We start from the raw sequence: 21,750 nt of genomic DNA, 5'->3' as shown, positions 1-21,750 counted from the left end.
TCCACTGATATTCATGGCATTAGCTAGCTTTGTGGTTAGCTAGTCTATGATGAGCCATAATTTAGCAATGGATAACGTCATACTGCAAATTGTAAAACATAGGCCTACGCTTTCAAAATAACAGGCCGGGGAGAGATGATACGTCTCACTGCTATAACTGTCACGCTATTAAAGAAATACATCTTCAGTCACATTGTCAAAAGTTAATAGGACAGACAGTCAACTACACTGTAACAACGTAACGTAATTACTAGCTAATTCCGCTTCACTCTCGGCTTATTTAACAGCAGCAAAACTGGACATTGTTTTCATGAAATTTGACAAGCTTATTTGAGTTAAGAGAACTGATGGGGATGTTCTTTTAATTGTTATTCAAGCAATGTATGTCTCGTGACTATGGAGCTAAATTTGTCTCAATAATATTTCTATATGCACAGAGGGGGATCCACAAATATTTCTTGATTTGTGTTTTGATATCTACAAATAAAAAAAATCATATTTGTAACTCGTATATTGATTTTTACAAATATAAATGTGCATTTGTAAAACCGAAAATTTCATTTGTGAAATGTGATTCTGCATTCTGCAAGTTTGTCTCAAAAATACGTGATCCACAAATGCTGATCCACAAATGCGAAAACGAAAACTGTGTGTGCTGGTGATCCACAAATGCAAAATTAGATTTCACTAAGGCAATTTTCAGTTTTACAAATGCCATTTCATTTACAAATACACATCTACAATTGTGAAAACCAATTTACAAGTTACAAATATGATTTTTTTTATTTGTGGATGTCAAAACACGAATGCAAGTCAAGAAATATTTGTGGATGTCGCCATCTACTGGATTGCGATTTCTGTGTGCCGGTGAATTAAAGTAGGCCTATTTACGTGTGGATTTGTGTGACTTTCATGTGAAGAACGTTTTTAAAAACACGTAACTTTGGAAAGCGAAGAATGCGTGTGCTGGTGATCCACAAATGCAGAATCACATTTCACAAATGAAATTTTCGGTTTTACAAATGGCATTTTATTTACAAATGCACATCTATATTTGTAAAAATCAATATACGAGTTACAAATATGATTTTTTTATTTGTAGATATCAAAACACACATGCAAATCAAGAAATATTTGTGGATCCCCCTCTGCGCATATACAAATAATATTGAGACAAATTTAGCTCCATAGGAAAATGCCTAATATCGGCCGATAATATCGGCCCGCCGATATTATCCAACAGAATCATCTAATGTGAAGCACCTAAGTCAAACTTTATCAACCGTCTCTGCCTGAAAGTGCTGAAACAAGGCAAACTAGAAAATGTAATGCCAGAGGAATTACAATAGTGGATGGAAAGCTGCTGGCTTAATGTTGGTAGGGAGATTCCTGGAAAAAAAAACACTGAATCACTTAATCTTTGAGTTCATACAAACCCTCGTACCAAAAAAAACCTTGTGTGTCAAAGCGTTCTTGAGATATAACACTCAAGGTGTTTTTCACATTGACATTTGACCTCCAACATCATTTCACTTCATCTTTGACTCCATACAAACACTCACACCAAATTTCAGGCATGTATGTCAAGGCATTTTTGAGATATCGCGCTCAGAGTATTCATGGACTTGACCTTTGACCTCCAACATCAACTCACTTAATCTTTGAGTCCATACAAACACTTGTACCAAATTTGAAGCATATGTGTCAAGCCGTTCTGGAGATATAATGCGCTAAGAATGAGATATGGCTGTGACTTTTATTTTGACAGACAGGAAACACTTAAACAGGATCTGTAGTTTTAGAGAGCGCCAGATTGTAGGCATTAGAAGCTGAGACAGTTGAAATCACAGGTGACACCTGTGCCAGTGTTCTAATTAGCCCGGGAACTTCTCTGGGAGCTTAAAGGTGCGATTTGTAGGATTGTTACCGAACGTTCTGTAGGCCAAAATCAAAACACTGGTGAACGTTCTCAAGACTACCATACGCGAGCCTCTTCTGGGTTGCCAGATGTAATGAAGACTTAGCTAACGTTAGTTGACCTGCATCTGCTTTAACGTTTCTCCAACCATGACCCAGCTACACATTACGGAAACAGTGAAAACAAAAAATACCTCTCTAACCAACGTAACATATTTAGCTGAAGTTAGCGATGCAGATGAAGTTTAGCCTAGGCTACCTGTTGTGGAGAAATATGGCCAGCTCTGCGTCAGACTTGATATTCTTCGTTTGATGAAGACGTCACCATATCAGGAAGCTCCTCCGATGTCCACTTAATTTGTTTCTTGTTTTAATTTTGGAAATGTGCCTGCCTCTCGTAGGTGTTCATGACTACAACTGACAGCTGTTGACAGTAGGCCTTTGCTAATTTGGCAACCCAAATAGGAGGACGCGCTAGCCCATTATTAATACGCTATTCTAGAATTAATCGTTCAAAACATAAACGAAAATTCCAAGAGATTCCGCCCCGTAACTCTTTTTTTTTCATGGGTTTTACGGGTTAGAGTAATGTTGTCAAATAAGCCATTACTTCAATTCATCGTGTTTCCTTACTCTCTGACAACATATGGTGATCATTTTTGGAATGGTTACAGTTTATTTTCCATTATTTCTACATACTGGACCTTTAAAGAGTGCAGCTGGATTTAGGCCATTATGACATCACAGCCATACAAGTCTATGGGGGGAAAATTAGCTTTTTGACATTTTTAATCCCCTATTTCTCAAAAACTATAAAATTTTAAGAAAATCTGAAAAAGTAACTCTCTTGTCCAACTCCAGACCTACAAAACATTTTTTTCAACATGTCTGTACGTTACGCGGTCGCATTTATTCTTGAAAAGGTAAAAAGAAAAAAGGTTATAAGAAGAAGAAGAAGAAGCTAAGCCAGGAGATTTCAAGATAGTGGATTCCATCCACTATAATGAACGGCCTTGGTGTCACCCATTTCATTATGTTCCCATGAACCTTTGCAAGAACACTGAGACCATCACACAGCTAACAGTGTTGCTAAAAGTTTTCATATGGGTTTTCTTAAACAGGGTTATGCTAAAGACCAGTAACATTTGGAGCTGAGTTGTAGCTTATGTTATGCTTTGAGATGAACTATGCTTTGTTCCCACCATTGAGTGGGTTAGGTATTAGGCATGCACAGTAATATGTTGTCATCTACAATGAATTCGTCTAATAGCCTAGGCCTACTTCTAATTCTGATTCTGAATCTGACTTGAAGTCTTTAATATCAAAGTTATCTTCCTTCAACATTGATGTTGACATTTTAAGTGCATCTGCATATACTCTCAGTACATGTTATCTGTATAACACAATGACTTTGAAATTACATTAATATTTTGTGTAAACTTAATTTAAACAATTTCACTGGAATTACTTGATCAAATTGGGTAACCACGGCATGAATCAATTTTTTAAACCGAAAGAGAAATGCTGGACTAATTCTAGACATTTCATTCATGTGTAACTGATGTAGCCTACACAATAAATTCACTGTAAAACTGAGCAAAAGCATCTCACGCTATCAGCGTAACGAACTATCTGTGATGACAGACAAACGGGATAAATGACAGCAGCAAGGTTTCCCTTATCTCATACAAATCGTGCATTCTTCGTTCAATAGTCTAACTTATTATACTGATTTGTCAAGGATTTGCACTGAATGGATTCTCAATAATACGGAACACATCTTTCCCCTTTCTAATACGGGACGATTCCGTATTTCCGTATTTTACGGAACGGTTGGCAAACCCTACGCTACTCGAGAGTAACCTAGTCATGCTTTGGCTATGCAGAGACCCACGAAAGACTGGATTAACCTGTTCTGCAAGACCAAGGAGTATCATAGTCTACAGAATGGCAGAGCAGAAAGAACGCTCGGACAGCATCTATAGCTACTGTCTGTGGGAAGTTTTAAACCAATGCCTGTGTAGCCGAATGTTCATCTCAGTCTTTTCACTAGCCGTGCATTTGGATCAAGATACCTTTAGGACTATTTTTGCCATACAGTTTGCTGCTGTGATTTAATCTGGACACGGCTGAAAGTTTGATTTTCAAATGCGAAAAGTAGATGAGCAGGCTGCGCCATAAGAATCCTAACCTAAAGAGCCTGTCACCTGAGGTGCATTCTTCAGATAAGGTAGTGTCCTCGCTCAACGACATCGCCTAGATTACCTACTCGGTCGACGTCAGGTGTTCAAGTAATTTGGTTTATGTAGCCTAATATTTGGTTTGATAGCTTACTTAATTACACAGGGGAACACTAGTCTACTCTAACCAAAGGGTAGCTAAACATGGATTGTTTTTAAGAGACATTTTCTGTAAAATAAAGAACCGACTTGTTTGGCTATATCAAGACCTGCACAGTGAGATCTGAGAATTTAAGTGAGTAGCTTTAAGTGACAATACCATTTATTGATTGTGTTGGACTAAAAACAACGAAAGATTACATTACATGTGCCACTTTAGCTGTGCCTATATAGGCTACATGTAGGCCTATCGTTAGGCCAAGTAGTTAGTAGGCTAAACTATGAATTGATAATAATCTCTTATTATTTTCAGCCATGGGGGGTTGTTGGAGATGGTGTCAACGGAGCTGTGTGTGTTTCCTCACCGAAGAGGAAAGACGGGCCATCTTTATAGACATGGAAATTCAAAAAATCCTCAAAGACCAGAAAAAGCGAGAACGCAAAGAAATAAAAGTACTACTTCTTGGTATGTAGCCTATTTTACAGTTTTACCTCAGTACAGCTGTTGGTCATGTTTTGATAACTTCCGCATATGAGCTGTAGGCAGTCATTGACTGCACCTTTCAAAATAGTCTGGCTATTTATAAATCATAGCGTTTAAGAAGGTAGCAGTCATTAAAGATCTTTGATTGTAGCCTACGCCTACCTACACGTTAACATTTTTAAAAATATAAGAATTAGCATATGTATGATAGCTGGAGTAGGCTAACGGGGTCAATGCCTATCACTAAATTTCCTTCAAAACAATAATTTTATTCAAATCAAGGGCCTTTGTCAATCAGTGCAAGCTGGCCTAGCTAAATGTAATGATTCAGTTATACCGAGAACATCCATCCTACAAAGTTTGGACAAGCGACCGGACTAATTCTTTGCTGTTAATGAACCTAATTCCAGGTAGCCAAAAGTTTTTTTCCCTTTAAAAAAAAAAAAAAAAAAAATCAAAGATCAGAGTCCTTTGTTACCTAAGACCTAGACAAACTTTACGCAAAATATGAGTTGGTGCTGCGACAATTTTCCTGGATTCTGCTTGGTTTGACATGGATCCCAAAAATGTATCTTTTTATGAGACGTTTTCCTATTTATGTATTGCACCATGCAGTTGCTTGGCATTAGAACGTTCAGGATATGTTATATGAGAGGGTGGAAGTACTGTAGGCTAACAAAATTTAAACAATTAATAATGAAGTGATGAATATGGATGCAAACTGTAAAGTAGAGGTAAAAGGGTTGTGAAGTAAAAAAAAAATATTGTGATAAATCATCAAGCGATTTTATTAAGTTAAGGCGATTTGATAAAAACAGCTGCATGATAAATTGCAATCATCATTTATTATTAACAACACAAAACGGTCATTTATCATTCAAAGGAAGCATTCTCATGGGTGGATGTAACAGAAATTGAATGCTAAACGTGGAGGTGTTCAAAAAAGCATAATGTGAATTGACTAAGGAATGTAGAAATGAATGTTAATTTTAAAACATTATGATAAACTGACAAGTGATTTGATTAACTAATGCCTACTATTTATCATTGACAATGTCTAACTGCATTTATCGTTAAATGGCCAACTACATTTATCGTTTACAGCAAGCAAATTTAAAATTCAAATTTACCACCAAAATATATTACTTCCACCTTGTACCTGGTGCACATGACATGATGACAGTACCTCAATTCTCCTTAAACATGCACATCAGCTAACATCACATAAGTATACTTATTCACCATTTCATACTTATATAACAGTAGCACTTATCATACATTTGTTCTTTTTGTGTCAGATATTCAATCTACATTAACCATAGATCAGAGGTCTTCAACCTTTTTCAGCCCAAGGACCCCTTGGCTGGGAGAGACAGTGAGCATGGACGTTTTGAGCGAGGGAAAAGAGAGGCTTCTTATATCTTTTAACTCCACTAAGTGTTTATGTTGAAACCCAAAATAGACATTTTACTTCACCAAATGCTTAAAAAACCAACTAACATCTATTTTTATGTGCTAAGGTTGTTAAGAAGACATCGTCGGCTGACTGCAGTACAATGCTGTACATCCCCATGTATTTTAATGGCCAAGTAGCCAACTTTACGTGTTACTTTTCTCAGAACTAGCTTTGCATCTACAAATTTCATTCTAAAAAATAGTTTTCAATGTGCTCCAATACACACAATTTTCCTTTTGTCAGAGACATTTTTTTAATGTTATTTTAACAAATCTAAAAGGGTGTGGTTACGGTACATCTCTGATTGACAGCTCTCGCTGCAGACACGACCCGACATCTTAGCGTAATGTCAGCTGAGAGTTAATAGCGTTCATACAATCTAACCTAAATTAGTGTAGCTGTTATTATTATAATTATGACCGCCACACTAGCGAAGTGCTGGTCATATAGGCCTATAGACTCTCTCTCTCTCTCTCTCTCTCTCTCTCTCTCTCTCTCTCTCTATATATATATATATATATATATATATATATATATATATATATATATATAGCTAATGGTAACTTGGGGACAAAAGACAAGTGTTATGCAAAGTCGACTTTTTGTAGAACATTACGCATTAAGTCCAATTAATTTTCATTTCAAAGTACAGTGGGGAAAATAAGTATTGAACACGTTGACATTTTTTTCAGTAAGTATACTTCCAATGAAGCTATTTGCTTGAAGTTTTCACCAGACATTAGTATTACCTCAGATAATCCACCCATATAAAAAAATCCAAACATTAAAGTCCATAGGTAGAGTGGAATGACACAGGAAAAAAGTACTGAACACGCCTGCTGAAATTTCTTACTTTGTGTAATACTTTGTGGAAAAGCCTTTATTCGTAATGACAGCTTCAAGACATTTCCTATATGACGAAACTAATCAGTCACAGTATTCTGGTGTGAGTTTGGCCCATTCTTTTAAACAGATAGTCCTTTAATATTGAAGATTCCAGGGGTCCCTCTTGTGAATCCTGATCTTTAGTTAACTTCCAAAACTGCTCAATTGGATTGAAGTCAGGGCCTTGATTTCCTTTCTCTGAAACCAATTGAGAGTTTCCTTTGCTGAATGTTTGGATCATTGTCCTGCTGGAAGGTCTAGCCATGTCTCATCCTCATCATCCTGGTGGATGTAAAGATTCTCCCAGAACAAAATGACTCCATTCATCATTCCTTCAACTGTATGAAGTCTGCTAGTACCATGAGATGAAAACAGCCCACACCATGATGCCACCACCTCCAAACCTCACTGTTGTATTTTAGGGTGATGCATAGTGCAATTTCTTCTCCAAATATGGTGTGTAGTATGACATCCGAAAAGTTCAATTTTGCTCTCACCTGACCAGAATACATTCTCTCAGTATTTCATAGGATTGTCCAAATGTTGTGTAGCAAACTTTCAACGCGCTTCGACATGATTTTCTTCAGCAATAGAGTAATGCGGGATGAGCGTGCATAGAGGCCATGGCGGTGGAATGCATTACCTATGATTTTCTCTGTAACAATTGTACCTGCTGCCTCCAAGTCTTTCTGGAGCTTTCTCCGAGTGGTCCTTGGCTCTTGGGCTACTCTTCTGACTATCCTTCTGACTTCCTGGTCAGAAAATCTTGCAAGGAGATCCTGTGCATGGCCAGTTGATGATGCAGTGATGTTCCTTCCACTTGCAGATAATGGCTCCAATACTGCTTGCTGGATGATTCTGAAGTTTTGAAGTGCATCTGTAACTAGTTCCTTTGATATGTTTTGCAACAATAAGGTTGCAAAGATCTTAGGAGAGCTCTTTGCTTTTACCCATCATGAAATGTTTCTTGTGTGACCCCTTGGCAACAAAAAACCTTTTTATAGCCCACCAGTATGCCCAGCTTATATCAATTTGCACAGATAGGAGGGATAATTTATCTCAACCATACAACCATCATTAGGTGGATACCATTAACAGTGCAAATGTTCAGATCTGTACTCTTTTTCAAAAGCTCTTAATTCTCTTGTGAAATGTTAAATTGGAGTTTTCTTGTTGTGTGTTTACCAAACTCAGTGGGATAATGCCTTGTACTGGTGATCCTTAGGTTGAGAGTTTGAATCCCAGCTAGAGCATTATGATCAAGCTGCACATGCTGTTGGTCATCAAGATTCACATTGAACAGCACCTGAATGACAATGGCAATTAACATTCACGCTCATCAGTTTCCAAGAATCTCAATGCCGATACACAGAGCTTCTTTGTTAACCATTTCTCCTCATAATTCACTCTGTCATATTTATATTTCTTCCATTAGTGTTCTTGAATACAAGTGTTTAATTTCCCCAAAATTTCAAAGATTACTTAGGTGTACCCTTTTAGGAAAATTATATTGTGAAATTTGGGCTTGGAGCTTTCTTGATGTTGTGTGCTTATCAATACACATTTTTACCATGTGAATGTAACTTTCCAAAGTTTAGGATTGGCTGTAGCTCAGTGGGATTATGCCTTGTACTGGGGATCCATTAGCTACAGCATTATGATCTAGCTACACATGACATTCTACTATTGCTCATTTAAGATTCACATCATTGAACAGCACCTGAATGACATCAGACAATCAACATTCACGCTCATCAGTTTCCAAGAATCTCAAACAGGAAGTCAACTTTTATCTCCGCAAAGCTTTCACGTATCAAAACCAAACTCGGTACATGGACTCAGGACCCACTTAGGAGAAGGCTCAAGAAATTTGGTGACCTTTGACCACTAAGGGGGGCGCTATAATCACAGAAAGTAGGCTCATATCTCAGCAACGCTTACACATATCAAAACCAAACTTGGTACATGAACTTGGGACCCCATCCTGAGGACACACAATCAATTTGGTGACCTTCGGCCACTAGGGGGGCGCTAGAGTTACAGGACGTTAGCTCCTATCTCAGCAATGCTTTTACATATCAAAACCAAACTTGGTACATGGACTTGGGACTCCATCCTGAGGACACACAATACATTTGGTGTAGTTTGACCACTAAGGGGGCACTATAATTAGCAAGAAATTCTCGTATCGACCTCAATCTTGGTACGTGGACTTGTGGCCACAACCTGAGTATGCACAAAACATTTGGTGATGTTTGACCACTAGGGGTGCTATAATTAGCAAGACTTTCTCGTATCAACACCAAATTTTGTACGTGGACTCATGAACACATCCTGAATAACTATAATACATTTGGTGTCTTTTGACCACTAGGGAAAACTATAATGACATGAATTAGGCTCATATTTTACTAACGCTTTCAGGTATTGAAACCAAACTTTGTACATGGACTCAATCCAGTCCAGTCCAATCCAATCCAGTCCAGTCCAGTCCAGTCCAATTCAATCAACAATCACATGAAGTAGGCTCATATCTCAGCAATCCCAATCCAGCCCAGTCCAATCCAGTCCAATCCAGTCAAGTCCAATCCAATCCAGTCCAATCCAATCTAATCCGGTCCAATTCAATCCAAACCAATCAACAATCACATGAAGTAGGCTCATATCTCAGCAATCCCAATCCAATTCAGTCCAGTCCAGTCCAATCCAATCCAGTCCAATTGAATCCAATCCAATCAACAACCACATGAAGTAGGCTCATATCTCAGCAATCCCAATCCAGTCCAATCAAATCCAATCCAGTGCAATCCAATCCAATTCAATCCAATCAAATCACATTAAGTAGGCTCATATCTCAGCAATCCCAATCCAATCCAGTCCAGTCCAATCCACTCCAATCCAGTCAAGTCCAATCCAGTCCAATCCAATCTAATCCGGTCCAATTCAATCCAAACCAATCAACAGTCACATGAAGTAGGCTCATATCTCAGCAATCCCAATCCAATTCAGTCCAGTCAATCCAGTCCAATCCAATCTAATCCGGTCCAATTCAATCCAATCCAATCAACAACCACATGAAGTAGGCTCATATCTCAGCAATCCCAATCCAGTCTAATCCAGTCCAGCCAGTCTAGTCAAGTCCGGTCCAGTCAAATCCAATCCAATCCAATACCAATCCCAACTCCTGTTCATCTACTTGGCCCCCTCATTGCTGCTTGTAGCTATATTTCTGTATAATGTACATAGGATGTAATATCAGTTAAAGGTGCCCTGCCAGTACATATGTGTTTGTGTTATGTCATGAATGTGAAAATGAACTGCTACCTCCTCTGTCAGCTCTAGCCACAAAAAAAGAAATAAGTGGAGAAATCAGGCCAATTGCAAAAGCTGCTCAGTCTGACAAAGAATTGAATGAGCTGATTACTATTCATGAGCCTGTCCAGTTGAGACAGCGCCCACAGAATTCGTCTTGCTCAAGCAGTGACAGTTTCGTATGCAAGAATGGCTTAACGTCAGTGGGCTTGCGCGCTATGCACGGATAGAACTTCAACAATGCATGTTGTCCAAGAACCCAGAGTTGAGGATCAAATGGCTTCAGTTTATTTTTTGGAACAATGGTAAATCTGGAGCAGTAGGCTACCATCACGGCAGTCTACGACCAGTGCCCAGTCCAAAAATAAAACGCTATTGTCAACTCAAGTAAGTGCTATGTTATACAGGTTTAATGCACTCGCTAGCCTAGCAGGTTTTATGCCTATTTGGACAATGCTAGCACTTGCTAGCCAAGCTAAGTTCATGCTATGAAGCTAAAATTAATTGATAACAGCTGTCATGTTATGGATGAAACCGACTAGCTGTTAGCCAATCAGAGTCAAGCAGCTTAGCTCGTTGAATATTAATGAGAACTGCTGCAAATTGAACTGAGTCTTCTTGCAGGCTTTCTATTACACACTAGAATGGCTTGAAACAAGGTAACCAAGGCATTGTTTCCACAAAAAATGTCCATGGAGTTCTACCATGTCCATGTGGAGTCCATGGTAAAACTTCAGACATTACCACAAAGTAATGAAATACGTGTGGCAGGGCACCTTTAATAATTCTAGTAGTCTTGCTGTTGTCTCTTTCCTAGAACAGCAACATCTTAATATTTAAACTTGAATTAGACTTTTGAAACTGTAGCTGCAAAAATGTCTGTCAAAATATTGGGTGAATATAGGTGCCAGTGCTAATGGGTCCAAAGTTACAGAACTTCTTAGGGCTCTATTTTAATGGTCTAAAACGGAAGTGTCTTTGCGCAAAACGCATTCACTTTGTGGGCGGATCTCTGGCGCTGATGCTATTTTACCGGTGGGATAATTGACTGTTGCGCCCGATGCAAATCTAAAATGGGGTTGTCTGAAGTAGCTACATTAATCATGGGTGTGGTTTGGGCGTAACGTGCAATAAACCAATCAGAGCGTCATCTCACATTCACTTTAACAACAGGCACGCTTGTTCCATAGCTGATTGCTATTATGGTGGTGTATTTGCCAGGCGCAGCCAGGAACGTTCACAGCGCTATAATCACTGTTCAATTGGGAACAGTTAGCTATTGATTTTTCCTCTTGACAAAATGTATACAGAATTGTCACAAAGACATACTTTCCGATGTTTTGGGATCATTCTCACTGAATCATGAGGTTATGAATGCATGGTGGTATATTTGCAATGTACAATGTAATCTAACATTACCTCTCTATAGACAATGCATATCTTCTGGCATCGGCATGCAGTTCAATATCACGTCTCCTTAAGTCCTCTAACATTTCCTAATTTATGTCATCAACACATCAGTGATTCGTGAAAATGTGTACGCTAGATTTATGCCTATTTTTTTCACATGGACACCACACTGATTTCCCTCGAGTGGTAATATTTTTCTTTGAAATTATGTATGGTTTACAGAAATGGGAACTACATTGTATTGATGAGAGGAGCTAAGTGTGCATTGCACAGCACAGGCGGCCAAGCAAGTGGCCTAACTTTAAACTCTGGCAACTCCAACAACTCCATAAACAAGTGCAAGTTGACCTAACTTTCAAATCTGCACAGTATCCCATTAACTGCGTGACAGTAGGCTATTTACAATATTTTCTGTAAAGCAGAGTTTGTAAACACGTTATCATCAACTTAATTCACGCACAACATTTATTTGAGCAGGAGAAAGAATGGATGCAGCAACTACAGAAATTGTACAGAAATTGTAACCATACTTGCTGCTTTCTTGTACCATCTGTTGCTGGTTAACAGCACATGAAAAGCTGATATAAGCTAATTCGCTAACTCAAGACTTCAAGGCCATCATGGATATAAAATGTTTTTTGAAAATAACGAAAGGATGGAGGGAACATAGCAAAGCTTGGAGTTATTTCAGATGGGCTACAACAAGGTAGGCAAAATGATGGTGCTTAAAACCTTAGCACAGCTGGAATGATGCTTAGGCTGATGTTAAAGCGCACGCGATGTTTAAAGCCATACACAACGGTAAATTGGAACAAAACTAAAAGTAACTTTAGCCTTTATAGGGCTGTATAAAGTTGTCCAGATTAATAGGTCGTAATTAGGCGTTATTGTAAAGATATTACATGTAGATGTTGTACTATATAGGCTATTAAATTTTTAGGTCACCAATGCACGAACAAAACCGGGAAATGGACAAATATTATCAAGGCTTTGAATGTTTCCGTCTGTGCACGGGGGGTGTCTGTAGATTGGTGTGCAACGCATTCATTCATGCAGGCCTGTGGTCATGCATGCGCCCTTAAAATAGCATCTCCATTTTCGCCACAGACTTTAGACCAGGGAGTTCCTGGTCTGTGGCGGAATTGTTTTCTGAAACTGCAAAATATCAACATGGAACGTTTGCGCCGGAACACGCCGTCTTTTCGCTGAACCGCCCCCGTGGGCACAATCGAATTCCCTAATTTGCAGGCATGTAGGCCTACCTGTGGAGGGAAAATTCTAATATGCGCTGACTGCAAAATAGGAAAGACAAACGCGCGAGTATACAAAGTCAATTGCGCTGGGACGGTAGATAAGAGCCCTTAATGTTTTTGGTAATTATATTCTAGCATTTCATCAGCAAGAGCAAGTGGTTCAAATTGTACAATTGCAGTATTATTTGAAATCATATACTATATATACAGTATATGATAGAAGTAATGTGTTGCCTGTTAACAACATTTTGGATAATCTTTCCTTTTTTAGGGACTGGAGAAAGTGGCAAAACAACATTCATCAAACAAATGAGAATCATCCATGGCAAGGGCTACTCTGAGGAGGACAGACGAGCATTTGCTAAGTTGGTTTTTCAGAATGTTTTCACAGCTGTAAAGGCCATGACTGGAGCCATGACTGCACTCAGGATTCCCTATGCAAACCCACAGAATGCGGTAGTGTATACATACAGTGGCCTAATTAGTTTCTACAACATGAATCTGGGGATTTCAGTATCACATGAACTGTGAGCATATCTAAGCAATTTGGGTTACTTCTTTATTACATGTCTCTGTCTGCTTTCATTTCAGATGTATGCTAAGTGGGTACAAGATGTGGACATCAGACAGGTCACTCAGTTAGACAGAGGTTATGTGGATGCTATTCAGCATCTGTGGGCAGACACTGGATTCAGGGTCTGCTATAGTCGCCGTCGTGAGTACCAGCTTCTGGACTCCACTGAATAGTAAGTGACACAAAATGTCAGAGACTGCTGACAGTTGTTGTCTCTTGTGTTAGGAGATGGCCTCGATCACATGTAATGTCTGTTAATGCAGTTGTATAATTGTTTAGATATCCCTGTGGGAATGAGATTTTTCTATTTTTTGTTGTGATCAAATCAATAGAACTCATTAAAGGGGTGGTTCAGGATTTTGGACATAGGAAATGAGGTCCTATGTCCAAAATCCTGAACCACCCCTTTAAGTAAGCCAACATTATACATTGAGGCTTTCTTCAAATGTTAAAGGAGAATTCCGTTGATTTTTCACATAGATCTGTGTTTCCTGAGGTCACCGAGTACTAGGGGTGTCACGATTTCGATTTTATATCGAAATCGATCAAAATGACATCTCAATCTCGAACTTAGAACTCAAAAGTAGAATTGACGATGCAGCCCCACCCTCAATGTCATGTCCAGCATGTATGCCAAGACACACAAACACACACACACATGCTGATCTGCGGCGTCAACACTCTAATTTTAGGCTGCAGCCAGTTAAAATATACACATCAACCTACCGAAATCGAAGCCCCTCTTGCTACTCTGAAATGGAAGTAATGTGGAAGTATTTTGTCGTTCATTCACGTCAATTAACACGAACTTAGCCTACTCAACTTTAGCAAGCGAAAAGATGATCAAGTTACAGTCCAAAATTACTTTAAGGCTTAAAATGCACATTGATATTCCATGAACACTAACCTTGGGTCTCTACGGAGTGTGCTGAAACAATGAAATTATCATTGTGTTGTTTCATTTCACTATGTTCACCTCTCTGTTTAGCCTAATGTTCTGTTTACATTACAACCTCACGGTTGGAACAGTTTCAAAATAAAAAGCGGTTTCAAAATAAAAGTCGCCCAAAACAGAAAAGGCCAAAAAAAAAGTAAATACCATATAAGGAATGCATTAATAGTAATATTAAAAAAAAGATCAAAAATCGAATCGAAACGAATCGGGACTTTAAAATCGAAAATTTAATCGAATCAAGGATTTGGAGAATCGTGACACCCCTACCTAGCTCGAGTTGCTGCAGCCATGCGGACATATTTTCTTCTTTTTCGTACCGACAGTACTTGGTGACCTGGAGAAACTGAGATCTATGTGAAACATCGCTGGAGTTCTTTAATGCTTCGGTACTGTTTGGGCCCTAATTTGAATCATGGACAATATGCAACGTCTTGAGTCTAGCTAAAGCTAATTTATTAACTAGACAAAATCTATTTGCTAGTATAACACCATGAGCAAGACTTTAAGCACAAACATTGAGGAGTCAGCTCAATGCTACAAAATGGCTACAAAACAAGTTCATGCACGTGAACTTTGCTTGCTCACAGACTTTGCACTCTGTCACCATTTAGATAAGGGCCCATAATTGTATCATATTAAGAGTAGACATTTGACAGTATTTGTCACATGTGCAAAGGTTTGGGCACCCATTGAAGTAAGAGCTTAATTCAAATGTTTGCATTTCCATAATTGCAGTTAATTTTCTTTCCAATCTTACATTCATCAAGTAAAAAAAATGAAGAAATTGAAGAAATTGAATTTTGAAGGCTGCCAGGCATTGACTAACCCCCTAAAAACTCATATCCAAAATATCCTCAGAATTACATGTGCATGGCCTTAAAATTGCTTAAAAGTGCAGTCAGTGATTGCCCATGACATCACATTTGTTTATGTTTACAGTATGTCCATGTATACATTTCTTAGCAGACACTTTTGTCCAAAATGGCATAGATTACAGGGCCTAAATTTCACTGCGGGATTGCGGGTATTACGCATAATTTGTTCAAGTCCCGCAACTTTAGCCATCATAATGCGAGAAATTCCCGCATACACTTGTCTGATGACGTTAATATAGTCATGAAGTGGCGTGAATGCGGTGCTATTGACCGGATGGATCAACTGAACATTTTTTCTAATTTCTATTTCTAATTTTTTCTATTTTATCTAATGACATAGAACAGTGTTTCTCAAAGTGTGGTCCGGGGACCACTAGTGGTCCGCAAGCTATCCCAAGTGGTCCGCAAGCAGACGTGGTAAAATATAATATAGATGAGTTGTTTGCAATATTGAACCAACTTGTATGTAAATTCAAACAGTTCTGCAACATGCCTATGTATGCTACGCCAGTTTAAATCATATGAATCCTCTGACACAATAAGCAAGGTGAGGCCTATTGTGTAATATACTGTTGAAGTACGTCTACTCTTCTTTTTTTTTTAGCTAGGTGGTCCGTGAGGTTTTTTTTCATTGGTTAAATGGTCCTTGGTCTGAAAAAGTTTGAGAAACACTGACATAGAAAACATAATGAATTGCATCCACATATCCCTATGCACTATGCTTAACTGTTATTCACTAGCGACTAGCCTAAAACCGTCAGGCTGAAGGGAGGCTAATTACTGTCATGTATTTCTTAAAGTGATAGGCACTCAATTACACCTACTCATCACCAATGTGCACTCAATTAGACCTACACATCACATTAAAGATATGCCTAAGTGTAATAGTTTAAATGTCAATATGAAGCATTCAAATTACTAAATATGTTTAGCTACTAGTAATTACTAGTAAAATACTATACATTAAAAAATACATTATTAACTAAATACACTCTATATGAATTAAATAATATAGAATAGAAACATATCACATAAGCCATCATTTTCAGTGTGTGTTTGTGTGTGTGGAGAGAGTCAAGCAGAATCTAGGATGGCAACTGTTGTGAATGATTCCACTACAGTATATTCAATATTACCGATGACGTCAAGTTTGTGGGGGCCCCCTTATCACATAAAACAGTCTCTGGTATAAGTGACATCACGCTCTGCCACTCTCATCGTCATGTGTGGTATTCTGAAAATTTGGGAGTTGTCGCTTGTTTCGATTCGGGTCCATGCAGTCCGTTTGTTGAAAGTCCAAAGACAGTCCAAAGTAGGCTTTTCGAAGTGTCTGTTTATGAACACATCATGTTTACGTTGTTTTTATTAGCCACTGCATACCCATGTGGGTTGGCGTGTTGTTGCTAAATCCACAGAATGATTATATGCAATCAAACCCCATCCAGATGCAGTCTTTATATTGTTGAAGTCAGACACAATAATCATCCAAACATCTTAGTTAACCTGCTCTACACAGCACTCACTTGACTTTCTACCCGTGTGCACTGATTCAGTGATGCCAAAAGTGTGCTTCAGCCCTCTATGGTGCTGTGCTGTGCTGTGTGAGAGGGGGAGTGGCTACAGTGGCAAAAGCCAATGTGTGCTGCTATATTTAACAATATATGTTGCATTTCTTATCCCAAAAACTTCAAACTTGACACTGCACCCACTCGTGCCCATAGCAAGACACCTGCAACGTTTGAAATCTAAATCAAAAGAATGGTTTGAGAGATGTGAATAATACACACACAAACACACACACAGAAAGACAGATAGATAGTAGGGCTGTCAATGTTAAAGCTTGAATCGCGCGTTAATTATGGACCAAGTATAACACATTTTTTTTTAATTGCAAGATTTTTTTCATTTCGTCATATGTTCTGTTATCAACAATCCCCTTTTGACATTCAATTACATTCGATTCTGTTATTCTTCTCAATACAACTCTGTACACCAGCATCGCACTTTGCCAACGCCTAAATTATAATTCAGATCTATTTTGCAGGCACCACTCGATAAAATCCATTGTTCATCCAGTGTTTGCCAGTTAAAAACTGATTTAACTCATCTTGGTGCCGGTGTTGGCTCAGTCCACATGGAATTAAAATATCACCGAAGCACTTCAAGTTTAAGCTGTAATCTACTACGAGCTAAACATTGTTTACACTCCTACACTGTTACACGTGAACTGAACATAGTTAACGGACTAGGCTATTTCTGTTAGCACTTTATTGAAATGTGCAGGCCTACATTTTGCACATGCACTTTTGCATATTTCTCAATATGAAAAGTTCCTTATTTTCAACTGAACTCTAAAGATAATTAATATAGGCTATATGGAGTATTTTTTGTTTGCTATGCCCTTTATGTGTGTACATTTTGTGCATGCCCTTCTGCTGTAGCATTTATTTCAGTTTATCAGCTATATTTCTGAAGAATTGCCACAGGCCCGCTGCACATCTTTTGAAATTGTATTTGAAATAATCAAATGTCTTAAAGTTAAGTTGCTCTCATTTGATTCCCAATCAAGATACACTGGTAAAAATGGCTTTACATTGTTAACTTGGACTTCTGGAATGTAATGAAATTTAAAATAATAGAATTTTAATCATGTGATAAAATATGCGATTAATCGAGATTAACTAAAAAGAAATTATGCGATTAATCACTATTAAAAAAATAATAGATAGATTGCATTTCAAACGGATTAAAAATGTAAGTATCAGAACTGAGAAAACTGGGAAGAATGCAGTTGTAGAAAATAGAAGGTTTTATTGAACAGAAGGCGACTCAGAACACAAAGGGCAAAAGCAGGAGTAGGTTGGACAAATCAGGAGAGAACTGGCGGGAGAGGGCATCAGGGTTAATGTTTTTGGACCCTGGTCTATAAAATCAAAACGAGTAAAAAAGAGGGCCCATCTGACTTGCCATGGAGTCAGTCTTTTTACCTCCTTGATGTACCCCAGGTTTTTATGGTCAGTCCAGATTTGAAACGAATGGAGCGACCCTTACAACCAGTGCCGCCATTCCTCCAAAGCCAGCTTGGCAGCTAGGAGTTCTTGGTTTCCTACATCAGTGCGGCTCTCTGTAGGCGTTTTTAGACATTTGGAGAAGAAGGCACAGGGGTGCAACTTGTTGTTCCTAGGGTTCCGTTGGGAGAGGACAGCTCCCACTCCGGTTTCGGAGGCATCTACCAACAACGAAGGGGACCTGGGAATGAGTAAGAATGGGTGCCGAAATGAAGCAGGTTTTCAGGGTGTCAAAAACCTATTGGGATGCAGGCGTCAGGAGTCTTTGGGGCACCACAAAGAAGACTAATCTGTGGCGGGGCGCCACGAAATCAAAATCGGCCGCCACACATTAATATTCTATGTTTAATTTAATTTAATTTAAATATAAGATCAAATCCTTGCATTGCCATTGAGCTGCGCTTTTTACGCATGCAGCCTTTCCTTGCCCCGCCCCGCTCTCTCTCGTAGCCCGCTGCCCCTCCTCTGCATGTGCATTTAACAAAATATTCACGATTGTTGAAGGATTGTTGTTGCCACATAGAAGCATTGCATAGAAGACGTCAGGCTAAATTGCTATTAAATCCGCTTAGCATTGTGACCATGCTGCGCAAATTTGTTAAAACTACTGCATTGAAGTTAACTCTGCTAAGGTCTTATCACAACATAGTAGGCTACATTGAAGAGACTAAACTAAGTTAAGTTATGCAATCAAGCAGTATCTCAAATCTAACGTTAGAATACTGTTTGGATGTCGAATTTAGGATGCTTAGCCTACTTACAGCTGCTTGTCAATTTCGTTGAAGGGCTCATTTTATTTAACCTGACCCTAGCCAGATGAATTTCGTTCCGCTTAGCTCCGCCTAGCTTCACTCACATCCATCTGGGACCTCTTCCATTGAGAGTGATTTCTGCAACCGACTTTATGGTTTAGCCAATCAGAACGCAGGGCGGGAGTTTCATAGATGTGACATAGCGTAGAAGCGACTGTGAGACTGTTATTAGCGTCACGGGTTGGCTTCGATGTGAGTGGTTGAAGTAGGACATCAATAGATGACGGACAAGTGGCTTATTCAATCATATGCAAGCATTTTTTGATTAGGCCCAGTCTTCTGAAGCAACACTTCAATGGATCGGTTCCAGATGGATGAGTGGAGCTAGGCGGAGCGAAATTCATCTGGCTAGGGTCAGGTTACATTTTATTGACTCTGACACTGAATGTTTGCAAAATCCCGATGTAAATGGAAAAGTGTTTTCCAAAATTCAAAAGTGCTTGTCCCAAGGAGAAGTACAAACCTTTATTTGGATGGATGGGTGGGTGGATGGATGGATGGATGGAGCCTAGTTGTAGGCCTAATGTTTAATGTGAAATAAAATAAGTAGCTTAAAAGGCAACATTCGAAATTAGGAGAAATAAGGCAAGATATGAGTAATTGGGGAGAAAAACTGAGTAGCCTTGGCTATTTTTAAGATCTTAACGTGAACTTAAAATAAAATTTGAGCTGAGACAAGGATGGATATTCCACAGCTGGTTCCTTGAACCCCTCAATTAGCCAGTTTAATTGGGTTTTTTTTTGTTTTTTTATGTTGACCCGAAATCCTGGAAACCCAGGAACATCACGTTGTTGGGCAGTGAATGGATGTCACGATGATAACTGCTTATTTCTGCTTATGAAATGTCTTGTTAGGTTGAAGGACGTAAAACTTGCCAATGGTGATACCAAATCTTTTTTATTTCCTTTAAAGGGGAACTTGGCAACTATTTCAACGTAATAAACCCGTTTAGAAATCATTTGGATCGTTAATTGACCTGTTCCATTGAAAATGGTGACTTTTCCCGCTGCCCCTAGCGTCCCCAGGCGGAAAACCAACCTTGCAACATTGAGACTACCGTCCCGGAAAGAGAAGTGAGAAACAAGAAACTCGTTTTAAATCGTGTTTCTTACCTTGTAACGTCCACATTGTCTGCCGAACTTATGCTAACCGTTTTGCTTGCTTGTAAACAAATCCATGTGCTTTATCGTTACCTTTTTCCACAGCATAATGCGCAATTTCTCCAGCAGAGGGGGAAATCCTGCCAAGTTTCCCTTTAATGGTCCTTCCTGTACTAGAATTAACCATTTGCCATCTTTGTGATGGCTTATTTGTTGCAGATACAAGCACATTTCCTTTGATTCTACCCAAAATGTATACTTAAAGGTGCAATCAAGGATTGCACAGGAAGTCGCGTTTGTTTGTATTTATGTTTATATTTAAATGTATTATTTTGTACAAAGAAACATTATATTTTAACCAAGGACCAAATGAAACATGCCAGAGAGGTATCTCACCCCTTCAGTATTCCCAGAGAAATTTCACGCAGGTTTTCGTTTTTGTTTGGGGGACATGCTACCCCCGCTTTGTTTGTTTCCAGTTTTCTGACCTGGGCTGCCTACAGAGACCGGGGCTTTTTACAGTGTACTCACGGAATGGCAGTTACCAGTCGTGAGGAGATGATTGCTGAATGTGACAAAAAATGTTATGGGCTTGAAATCGAGTAAAATCCCTGACTGCACCTTTAAAGAAATATAGATATACGCTCATGATTAATAAGAAATCATTTCAACTTTGTGTAGATGTGAAATATGGAATTTGACATACAGTAAGACATTTTCTGATTAGAGTAGGTATCATCCTATCTGAAAAGATCTGTGTGATGCTTCTTCTAAAACCCTCTGTCAATAATAAAATTCTTACACTGTTATCTGACAATACTGATGTACCAATAATATTGCGCATTCCTACTTTGTTTACTTCTTTTCACTTGAAAAATTACCATAATATATATTTTGTTCAGGGTTGCTCAACCTTTTGCATAAAGATGTACCACAATTGTTCTAGCCATTGAAACATATATAGAAAGTAAGATAAAGCGGGGGAAATAAGTATTGAAGGCATCAATTTTAGTTTCAGTATGTATTTTTCCAATGAGGCTATTGACATGAAATTACATTAGTATTAACTCCACATTAAATCCACACATGTTAAGAAATCCAAACATTAAAATCCATGAGTTATGTGTAATAAAGTGAAATGAGACAGGAAAAAATATTGAACACACTAAGAAAAAGCACTTCACGAAAGCAAGGAAAGGCCAGGAATGAGCTAAAATCTGTTAATAGTAAGTAATTATACGTCCTATTTGTGCAAATTAATATCAGCTGGGTTAGTATATATTAATGGGCTATAAAAAAAATTGTGTCT

General features: G+C 38.6%; 1 protein-coding gene across 2 annotated transcripts in view; it reads left to right on the top strand.

The window, feature by feature from the left end:
* The first annotated feature begins 3,821 nt into the window (after positions 1–3,821).
* LOC121677453 (guanine nucleotide-binding protein subunit alpha-11-like) overlaps positions 3,822–21,750 on the top strand; it is a 50,134-nt gene continuing 32,205 nt past the window's right edge. Inside the window, exons 1-4 of one of the 2 annotated variants that reach the window (XM_042056204.1) lie at positions 3,822–4,147; positions 4,570–4,722; positions 13,328–13,512; positions 13,648–13,802. In XM_042056204.1, the coding sequence (XP_041912138.1) occupies positions 4,572–4,722; positions 13,328–13,512; positions 13,648–13,802 (491 nt within the window). In that variant the 5' untranslated portion in view covers positions 3,822–4,147; positions 4,570–4,571. Of the gene's footprint in view, positions 4,393–4,569; positions 4,723–13,327; positions 13,513–13,647; positions 13,803–21,750 lie in introns of both variants that reach the window. The other variant, XM_042056203.1, reaches the window with a different exon arrangement.

This window comes from Alosa sapidissima, chromosome 12 (assembly GCF_018492685.1).
Source record: "Alosa sapidissima isolate fAloSap1 chromosome 12, fAloSap1.pri, whole genome shotgun sequence".
NCBI classification, from domain to species: domain Eukaryota; kingdom Metazoa; phylum Chordata; class Actinopteri; order Clupeiformes; family Clupeidae; genus Alosa; species Alosa sapidissima.
The sequence above is the reverse complement of the archived record's forward strand: the minus strand, read 5'-3'. Positions and strand labels throughout refer to the sequence as shown.